The 11,081-nt window shown below is 39.7% G+C and overlaps 1 protein-coding gene across 1 annotated transcript; it reads left to right on the forward strand.

Moving 5' to 3' along the window:
* Window positions 1-745: 745 nt before the first annotated feature.
* On the forward strand, window positions 746-1,702 carry LOC131823478 (olfactory receptor 7G2-like). The gene has a single exon (XM_059159877.1). It carries the CDS (start codon window positions 764-766, stop codon window positions 1,700-1,702), a length of 939 nt encoding a protein of 312 aa, XP_059015860.1. The 5' UTR covers window positions 746-763.
* Window positions 1,703-11,081: the final 9,379 nt, after the last annotated feature.

An 11,081-nucleotide genomic window follows, 5' to 3' on the forward strand; every position in this document is an offset into this window, starting at 1 on the left:
AAATAATGAATACTGTTTTTCTGAAAATAAATTAATTAATTAAAAAATAATGGAAATTCTGTATTATCTAGAGACATTAACAATGATTGGTCTAGACAATCAACTCATCAGTCAAACCAGTTGAGTTCACACCTTGTCTTTTCCAGGCACTGTGTACCTCACCCCCTCTAAATTTCCCTACAGATAAATGGATGGTATGATCTAACTCACCTGTAATTTGACAAGCCCTTCAGCTGATTCTGAGGCACACCAAGGGTCAGGCACCATACTCTACACAGAGATTGGATAGCTTCATTCTCATCTGGTTTTTTGAGACAAGGAATATTTCTGAAGGAAATGCTATAGTTGATTCTTTGTCTCAGTCTCAGCACTTGGAACAATAAATGAAAAAGAGTTGATGATCAATAAAAATTTGAGGCAATAATTTGAGTGGTAGAAGAAAACAGATGATGATGATGGAGGGAGAAATTAGCAGAGGGAAAGATTTCAATATTCGCTCGGCTTCGCCATAAACATGAAGTTGTACTTCTTTTTACGTAAGCACTGGGTCTCAAACTACTACTACCATATATCAGATTTATTTGGATGGTTTGTTTAAAGCTTAGATTGCTAGTTCTTATCTCAGACTTTACCAGCAGCGTATCTAGAGCATTACTAAGATTTTGTGTTTCTCAGTAGTTCCCAAGTGATGCTACTGTTGGTCACCCAAGGACCATTCATTTTATTTTATTCTTACCCCATATTTTCCATTAGAACCATCAACATGGAACCCAGAAATCACACAGATGTTTCAGAATTTCTTCTGCTGGGATTGACAGATGATCCAGAACTTCAGCCTTTCCTATTCTGCCTGTTCCTGTCCATGTACCTGGTCACTCTCCTGGGAAATCTGCTCATCATGCTGGCCATCAGTTCTGACTCCCACCTCCACACCCCCATGTACTTCTTCCTCTCCAACCTGTCCTTTACTGACATCTGCTTAAGCACAACCACCATCCCAAAGATGCTGGTGAACATCCAAGCACAGAACCACAGCATCACTTACACAGGCTGCCTCACCCAGGTTGGATCTGTCCTGGCTTTTGGTGGTTTTGAAAACTTTCTCCTTGCAGCAATGGCCTATGACCGCTATGTGGCCATTTGTCACCCCTTGAGGTACACTCTTATCATGCACCCCCAACTCTGTGCTCGGCTGATTTTACTCTCGCTGTTCTTTAGCCTTATGGTTGCCCTGCTCCATAGTCTAATGGTGCTACGGTTATCCTTCTGCAAGGACTTGGAAATCCCCCATTTCTTCTGTGAACTTGCTCAGGTCATCAAGCTTGCCTGTTCTGACACCCTGATCAATAACATCCTGATTTATTTTGTGGCTAGCCTATTTGGTGGTGTTCCTCTCTCTGGAATCATTTTCTCTTATACTCAAATTGTCTCCTCTGTTTTGAGAATGCCATCAGCGGGGGGAAAGCTCAAAGCTTTCTCCACCTGTGGATCTCACCTGTCTGTTGTGTCTTTGTTCTATGGGACAGTTGTTGGAGTGTACATTAGTTCTGTAGTTACTGACTCTTCCAAGAAGACTGCAGTGGCTTCAGTGATGTATGCTGTGGTCCCTCAAATGATGAACCCCTTTATCTACAGCTTGCGGAACAGGGACATGAAAGGAGCCTTGAGAAAACTCATCAGTGGAATCCCTTCTTTGCTGTGATTATGCCATCTACTTTGGACTTGAGTTTGTAGAAGGAGGCAAAATGATAGTAATCCTGGACGTGTCATAATGCTTGATTTTTCCATCACTGAATTCCTCTAAACTAGCCAGATAACAGAATGTCCAAGTTAATTTTAACTTGCAGTTGAAATATATTTTACTTTTTTGTCTAGTCTTATGATGTTGGACACATGATTTCAATTCTCTAAATTCAGTTTCTTTGCTCAGATTCTATACAGAAGCACAGCCTGAGGCAAGGGTTCTTTTTATAGTGATTTTTTTTTTTATCACTCTCAGAAGGAATACTGCAGAAAGTATGAAGGACAAGGAAAGTACTGAAAGAAGACTGGGGTCCTATCTAGAGACTAGCTTCCACCTGATTTCAGGTTACAGCCTGCCAATAACACTAGAGTTAGAGTTATAATGGAGTATGGGAGTTTACCTTTTATATACCTAGTTAGTAATTAATTTGTTCACTATTAACCGTATCTGTCTGAGGAACTTTACCATCTACCATATTCCATTTTATTATCTATGAAATTTGCATAATTAGATTATCTCAGTGGTTTGAGATGATTGTGAGATATTCAAACTTTCTCAGTGATAAAACCTTCATCTACAATAAGAAAAAATCCCTAACTCAAATATTACCAACAATAAAGAGAGTTATCTTTCATTACAAGCACTTAGAGGCAGGGAATGTGTAAGAACATGTAGAGATTCATTCAGTCCTCCATGGATTGTATGGTCCTAGGACTGGCTCTCCTCGGGGTCATCAGGTGGTTGCACCAGACAGAGATGTCATACTTGGACATGATTCCCAGAGACAGAACTCTGAATGTCCTTCCTTGAGTCAGATGATTACAGAATTTTCCAGAGTCAGTTATAAGAGTCAACTAGAACCCAGCTGCAATGGACTATATGTTTCTCAAAAGAATTTGTCCACATCCCAGCCCCATAATTTACTACTAGTATTTTTTGATAGAAGGGCAAATTGTACCTACTTGGAGTCTTTGTAGAAGATGAGCTTATCCCCCTAATATCTGGGTAGGTTCTAAATATAATCACATGTATCCTTCTAAGATAGACAGAAGTGGAAATGAACTAGAGGAAAATGAGGAGGTAATGTAACCATGGTGACAGAAATTGGAGGTATGCAGCCAGTATTTAATTTCCAGTATTTGGTCATTTTTCCAGCTTTATTGAGATTTAATTGTATATAAGATTCTGTAAGATTAAGGCATACCATGTGCTGATTTGATGTATTTATATATTGCAAAATGATTACCACCAATGTATGGATAAAACCTCCATGACATCACTTAATTACCATTTCATCTTTGTGAGAATATTTAAGATTCTACTTTTTTATCAATATTTAAGTATATAATATAGTACTATTAGCTATAATTGTCATGATCTATATTAGATCCCCAGAATTTGTTAATCTTTTAACTGGAAGTTTACACCCATTGACCAAAATCTCTCCATTTTCCCCACTGCCCAACACCTGGCAGCTATCATTTTAGTCTCTGTTTCTGTGAATTTAGCTTTTTCATATTTTCCACATGTAAGTGATATAATACAGCATTTGTTTCTCTGTTTGACTTATTTTACTTAGCACAATGCCCTCAAGATGCATCCAAGGTGCTACAAAAGGCAGGATTTCCTGCTTTTTCTTTTTTCTTTTTCTTTCTTTTTTTTTTTTACTTTTTAGAAGATTTTTATTTGACACAGAGTACAAGCAGGGGGAGTAACACAGAGAGAGGGAGAAGCAGATTCCCTACTGAGCAGGGAGCCTGATAGATGTGGGGCTGGATCCCCGGACCCTGGGATCATGACTTGAGCCGAGGGTAGACGCTTAACCGACTGAGCCACCCAGATGCTCCAGATTTCCTACTTTTTCAAGGCTGAATAATATTCTGTTGTATATATACAACATATTTTTTAAAAATATTTTATTTATTTGAGAGAGCGAGCAAGCATGGGAAGGGAGAGGGTCAGAGGGAGAAGCAGACTCCCTGCTGACCAGGGAGTCTGATGTGGTACATGATCTGGGATCGTGACCTGAGCCGAAGGCAGTTGCTTAACCAACTGAGCCACCCAGGTGTCCCTATACAACACCTTTAACCATTCATCTGTTGACACTAGGTTGTTTTTATAACTTGGCTATTGTGAATGCTGCAATGAACCTTGGAGTGTAAATATCTCTATAAGCTGTGATTTTAATTCCTTTGGATTATGTATCAAGAAGTGGATTTGCTAGATCATATGGTAGCTCTATTTTTAATTTTTTAAGAAATCTCTATGCTGTTTTCCACAGGAGTTGTAACAATTTACATCCCCACCCCAGTGAACAAGTGTTCCCTTTTCTCCACACCTTTGCTTTGATGTGACCCATTCTAACAGGTGTGAGGTGACATTCTGTTTTTTTTTTTTTTTCCCCAGCATAACAGTATTCATTGTTTTTGCACCACACCCAGTGCTCCATGCAATCCGTGGCCTCTCCAATACCCAACACCTGGTTCCCCCAACCTCCCACACCCCTCGACTTCAAGCCCCTCAGATTGTTTTTCAGAGTCCATAGTCTCTCATGGTTCACCTCCCCTTCCAATTTACCCCAACTCCCTTCTCCTCTCTGACTCCCCTTGTCCTCCATGCTATTTGTTATGCTCCACAAATAAGTGAAACCATATGATAATTGACTCTCTCTGCTTGACTTATTTCACTCAGCATCATCTCTTCCAGTCCCATCTATGTTGATACAAAAGTTGGGTATTCATCCTTTCTGATGGAGGCATAATACTCCATAGTGTATATGGACCACATCTTCCTTATCCATTTGTCCATTGAAGGGCATCTTGGTTCTTTCCACAGCTTGTTAAATATTAGTTGGCCACATATACCAAGGTTTATTTCTGGGATCTTGGATTATGTTTCATTGGTCCCTGTGTCTATTTTTATGCCAAAACCATACTGTTTTGATTACTTTAGCTTTGCATTATAGTCTGAAGTAAAGAAGTGAAATGCCTCCAACTTTGTTCTTCTTACCGAGGACTGCTTTGGCTCTTTGGGGTCTTTTGAGACTCTACATAAACCTGAGGATTGTTTTTCTATATTGTGAATATCACAAACCCAATCTCCAAGCCAACAGGTAACTTGGATTGAGATACTGGGGCTTTTCTGAGACCTTCAGTTGTTCCAAACCCGTATTTATGGTTGGGTCCAGGCAGTGTCCACCACTTTTGTGTTCACCCATATTGCTCAAATACTGAATATCCATTTTTGTCTTTGAATTCAAGCATTAATTTTTTCTAGGACATTTAGCTTCCAAGATGTTCATTACCCGGATAGAGTAATGTCTTCCTTCTGGAGGTGACTCCATCAAGCCTCCAGGTTTCAGTGCCTTCACCCTTTATATGATTTACTTTTGTAGCACATGGAAAGGTTTGTCTTGTTTTATGAGACCAGCTATGAATTTTTATATGTACCTATTATATAATGTGTTGAAGTGAAAGGGTGACATTCAAATGGCATCTTGTCTCATGGTGGTTTCAAATACTATCACAAGAACTCCAATAATTAAAAAAATGAAGTCATAGGGGCACCCGGGTGGCTCAGTTGGTTAAGCATCTGATTGAGCCCCACATCAGGCTTCTTTCTCAGTGGGGAATCTTCTCCTCTTCCTCTGCCCCCTGCCCTACTTATGCACTCTCTCTAATAAACAAATAAAATCTTTTTAAAAAGTGAAGGTATATAGAAAGAGTTAACATGTGGCAAAAGTAAATTGATGTGTGTGAATTTATTAAATAATGAATATTTGTAGTTAAGTATTAACACGGAGCACCATCTTTCCCTATTAAATTGTTGCTGAAATCTCACTCATTCTGAACGTATGGATGAAACAACATACCAGTGCCTTATCAATGGCACTGTAATTTCTCATAAATCTATTTTTTAAAAGTGTCATAATTTCAACCCATGACCCACTAATGTGAAGAAAAATGTACACTGAACCCTTTGTGATGAACTTGGAAATGGTGTTTATGAAATTCTAGTGTCTTACATATACTGATCATAGTCAGAATTGTTTAGAGATAATATAGATTAAAATCTGCAGTATGTGCAAGCTGAACTGCTTCAGCTAGCCGGAGATCAGCTAGATAGCTTATCTAAAGATTGCAAACACCTGAAAATCCATCGGCAGATCGAAGAGAAGAAGAACAGCAATTCTGGAAACAGAAAAACAACCACTTTCTGAAAGGTAGGACCGGCGGAGAAGTGAATCCAAAGCGACGGGAAAATAGACCCCGGGGGGAGGGGCCGGCTCCCGGCAAGCAGCGGAGCAACCGTGCACAAAATCAGGACTTTTAAAAGTCTGTTCCGCTGAGGGACATCGCTCCAGAGGCTAAACCGGGGCGAAGCCCACGCGGGGTCAGCGTGGCCTCAGGTCCCGCAGGGTCACAGAAGGATCGGGGGTGTCTGAGTGTCGCAGAGCTTGCGGGTATTGGAACGGGAAAGCCGGCTACAGAGACAGAGCCGACAGTAAGCTCGCAGCTCCGTGTTACCTTGAACCGGTCGCAGGCTCGGTGAGCTCGGAGCGCGGCCAGAGGTCAGGCAGACGGGAGTAACTGGGCGCTGTTCTCTGAGGGCGCACTGAGGAGTGCGGCCCTGGGCTCTCGGCTCCTCCGGGCCGGAGACCAGGAGGCCGCCATTTGTATTCCCGTCCTCCGGAACTCTACGGAAAGCGCTCAGGTAACAAAAGCTCCTGAAAGCAAACCCGAGCGGATTACTCACCCCGGCCCCGGGTAAGGGCGGTGTAATTCCGCCTGGGGCAAAGACACTTGAGAATCACTACACCAGGCCCCTCCCCCAGAAGATCAACAAGAAATCCAGCCGAGACCAAGTTCACCTACCAAGGAGTGCGGTCTCAATACCAAGGAGAGCAGCAGAATTCCAGAGGAGGAGAAAACCAAACACGGAACTCATGGCTTTTTTCCTGTGATTTTTTTTTAGTCTTGCAGTTAATTTAATTTTTTCTTTTTCATTTTTTTTTTTTCTCGTCTTTGGGTAAAATTTTTTTTTTAACTGTTACCTTTTTCTTTTTTAACGATTTTTTACTAGTTTATCTAATATATATATTTTTTCTTTTTTACATTTTTCTTAGGTGTTTTCTTTTTTTAAAAATTCTTTTCTTTTCTTTTTTTTTCTTTTCTTTTTGTTTTTTTTTTCTTTCTTCCTTTTTGAACCTCTTTTTATCCCCTTTCTCCCCACTCACGATTTTGGATCTCTTCTAATTTGGTTAAAGCATATTTTCCTGGGGTTGTTGCCACCCTTTTAGTATTTTACTTGCCCCTTCATTTACACTTATCTGGACAAAATGACAAGACATAAAAATTCAACACAAAAAAAAGAACAAGAGGCAGTACCGAAGGCTAGGGACCTAATCAATACAGACATCGGTAATATGTCAGATCTAGAGTTCAGAATGACAATTCTCAAGGTTCTAGCTGGGCTCGAAAAAGGCATGGAAGATATTAGAGAAACCCTCTCGAGAGATATAAAAGCCCTTTCTGGAGAAATAAAAGAACTAAAATCTAACCAAGGTGAAATCAAAAAAGCTATTAATGAGGTGCAATCAAAAATGGAGGCTCTAACTGCTAGGATAAATGAGGCAGAAGAAAGAATTAGTGATATAGAAGACCAAATGACAGAAAATAAAGAAGCTGAGCAAAAGAGGGACAAACAGCTACTGGACCACGAGGGGAGAATTCGAGAGATAAATGACACCATAAGACGAAACAACATTAGAATAATTGGGATTCCAGAAGAAGAAGAAAATGAGAGGGGAGCAGAAGGTATACTGGAGAGAATTATTGGGGAGAATTTCCCCAATATGGCAAAGGGAACGAGCATCAAAATTCAGGAGGTTCAGAGAACGCCCCTCAAAATCAATAAGAATAGGCCCACACCCCGTCACCTAATAGTAAAATTTACAAGTCTCAATGACAAAGAGAAAATCCTGAAAGCAGCCCGGGAAAAGAAGTCTGTAACATACAATGGTAAAAATATTAGATTGGCAGCTGACTTATCCACAGAGACCTGGCAGGCCAGAAAGAGCTGGCATGATATTTTCAGAGCACTAAACGAGAAAAACATGGAGCCAAGAATACTATATCCAGCTAGGCTATCATTGAAAATAGAAGGAGAGATTAAAAGCTTCCAGGACAAACAACAACTGAAAGAATTTGCAAATACCAAACCAGCTCTACAAGAAATATTGAAAGGGGTCCTCTAAGCAAAGAGAGAGCCTACAAGTGGTAGATCAGAAAGGAACAGAGACCATATACAGTAACAGTCACCTTACAGGCAATACAATGGCACTAAATTCATATCTCTCAATACTTACCCTGAATGTGAATGGGCTAAATGCCCCTGTCAAAAGACACAGGGTATCAGAATGGATAAAAAAACAAAACCCATCTATATGTTGCCTCCAAGAAACACATTTTAAGCCCGAAGACACCTCCAGATTTAAAGTGAGGGGGTGGAAAAGAATTTACCATGCTAATGGACATCAGAAGAAAGCAGGAGTGGCAATCCTTATATCAGATCAATTAGATTTTAAGCCAAAGACTATAATAAGAGATGAGGAAGGACACTATATCATACTCAAAGGGTCTGTCCAACAAGAAGATTTAACAATTTTAAATATCTACGCCCCCAATGTGGGAGCAGCCAACTATATAAACCAATTAATAACAAAATCAAAGAAACACATCAATAATAATACAATAATAGTAGGGGACTTTAACACTCCCCTCACTGAAATAGACAGGTCATCCAAGCAAAAGATCAGCAAGGAAATAAAGGCCTTAAACGACACACTGGACCAGATGGACATCACAGATATATTCAGAGCATTTCATCCCAAAGCAACAGAATACACATTCTTCTCTAGTGCACATGGAACATTCTCCAGAATAGATCACATCCTCGGTCCTAAATCAGGACTCAACCGGTATCAAAAGATTGGGATCATTCCCTGCATATTTTCAGACCACAATGCTCTAAAGCTAGAACTCAACCACAAAAAGAAGTTTGGAAAGAACCCAAATACATGGAGACTAAACAGTATCCTTCTAAAGAATGAATGGGTCAACCAGGAAATTAAAGAAGAATTGAAAAAAATCATGGAAACAAATGATAATGAAAATACAACGGTTCAAAATCTGTGGGACACAACAAAGGCAGTCCTGAGAGGAAAATATATAGCGGTACAAGCCTTTCTCAAGAAACAAGAAAGGTCTCAGGTACACAACCTAACCCTACACCTAAAGGAGCTGGAGAAAGAACAAGAAAGAAACCCTAAGCCCAGCAGGAGAAGAGAAATCATAAAGATCAGAGCAGAAATCAATGAAATAGAAACCAAAAAAACAATAGAACAAATCAACGAAACTAGGAGCTGGTTCTTTGAAAGAATTAATAAAATTGATAAACCCCTGGCCCGACTTATCAAAAAGAAAAGAGAAAGGACCCAAATAAATAAAATCATGAATGAAAGAGGAGAGATCACAACTAACACCAAAGAAATACAAACTATTATAAGAACATACTATGAGCAACTCTATGGCAATAAATTTGACAATCTGGAAGAAATGGATGCATTCCTAGAAACATATAAACTACCACAACTGAACCAGGAAGAAATAGAAAGCCTGAACAGACCCATAACCAGTAAGGAGATTGAAACAGTCATTAAAAATCTCCAAACAAACAAAAGCCCAGGGCCAGACGGCTTCCCGGGGGAATTCTACCAAACATTTAAAGAAGAACTAATTCCTATTCTCCTGAAACTGTTCCAAAAAATAGCAACGGAAGGAAAACTTCCAAACTCATTTTCTGAGGCCAGCATCACCTTGATCCCAAAACCAGACAAGGATCCCACCAAAAAAGAGAGCTATAGACCAATATCCTTGATGAACACAGATGCGAAAATACTCAACAAAATACTAGCCAATAGGATTCAACAGTACATTAAAAGGATTATTCACCACGACCAAGTGGGATTTATTCCAGGGCTGCAAGGTTGGTTCAACATCCGCAAATCAGTCAATGTGATACAACACATCAATAAAAGAAAGAACAAGAACCATATGATACTCTCAATAGATGCTGAAAAAGCATTTGACAAAGTACAACATCCCTTCCTGATCAAAACTCTTCAAAGTGTAGGGATAGAGGGCACATACCTCAATATCATCAAAGCCATCTATGAAAAACCCACCGCAAATATCATTCTCAATGGAGAAAAACTGAAAGCTTTTCCGCTAAGGTCAGGAACACGGCAGGGATGTCCATTATCACCACTGCTATTCAACATCGTACTAGAGGTCCTAGCCTCAGCAATCAGACAACAAAAGGAAATTAAAGGCATCCAAATCGGCAAAGAAGAAGTCAAATTATCACTCTCCGCAGATGATATGATACTATATGTGGAAAACCCAAAAGACTCCACTCCAAAACTGCTAGAACTTATACAGGAATTCAGTAAAGTGTCAGGATATAAAATCAATGCACAGAAATCAGTTGCATTTCTCTACACCAACAGCAAGACAGAAGAAAGAGATATTAAGGAGTCAATCCCATTTACAATTGCATCCAAAACCATAAGATACCTAGGAATAAACCTAACCAAAGAGACACAGAATCTATACTCAGAAAACTATAAAGTACTCATGAAAGAAATCGAGGAAGACACAAAGAAATGGAAAAATGTTCCATGCTCCTGGATTGGAAGAATAAATATTGTGAAAATGTCTATGCTACCTAAAGCAATCTACACATTTAATGCAATTCCTATCAAAGTACCATCCATCTTTTTCAAAGAAATGGAACAAATAATGCTAAAATTTATATGGAACCAGAAAAGACCTCGAATAGCCAAAGGGATATTGAAAAAGAAAGCCAACGTTGGTGGCATCACAATTCCGGACTTCGAGCTCTATTACAAAGCTGTCATCATCAAGACAGCATGGTACTGGCACAAAAACAGACACATAGATCAATGGAACAGAATAGAGAGCCCAGAAATAGACCCTCAAATCTATGGTCAACTAATCTTCGACAAAGCAGGAAAGAATGTCCAATGGAAAAAAGACAGCCTTTTCAATAAATGGTGCTGGGAAAATTCGACAGCCACATGCAGAAAAATGAAATTGGACCATTTCCTTACACCACACACAAAAATAGACTCAAAATGGATGAAGGACCTCAATGTACGAAAGGAATCTATCAAAATCCTTGAGGAGAACACGGGCAGCAACCTCTTCGACCTCTGCCGCAGCAACATCTTCCTAGGAACAACGCAAAAGGCAAG

This window comes from Mustela lutreola, chromosome 2, assembly GCF_030435805.1.
Source record: "Mustela lutreola isolate mMusLut2 chromosome 2, mMusLut2.pri, whole genome shotgun sequence".
Classification (NCBI taxonomy): domain Eukaryota; kingdom Metazoa; phylum Chordata; class Mammalia; order Carnivora; family Mustelidae; genus Mustela; species Mustela lutreola.

Coding starts and splice junctions, on each gene's coding strand:
- LOC131823478 (XM_059159877.1), top strand. CDS start 764: ATGGAACCCAGAAATCACACAGATGTTTCAGAATTTCTTCTGCTGGGA.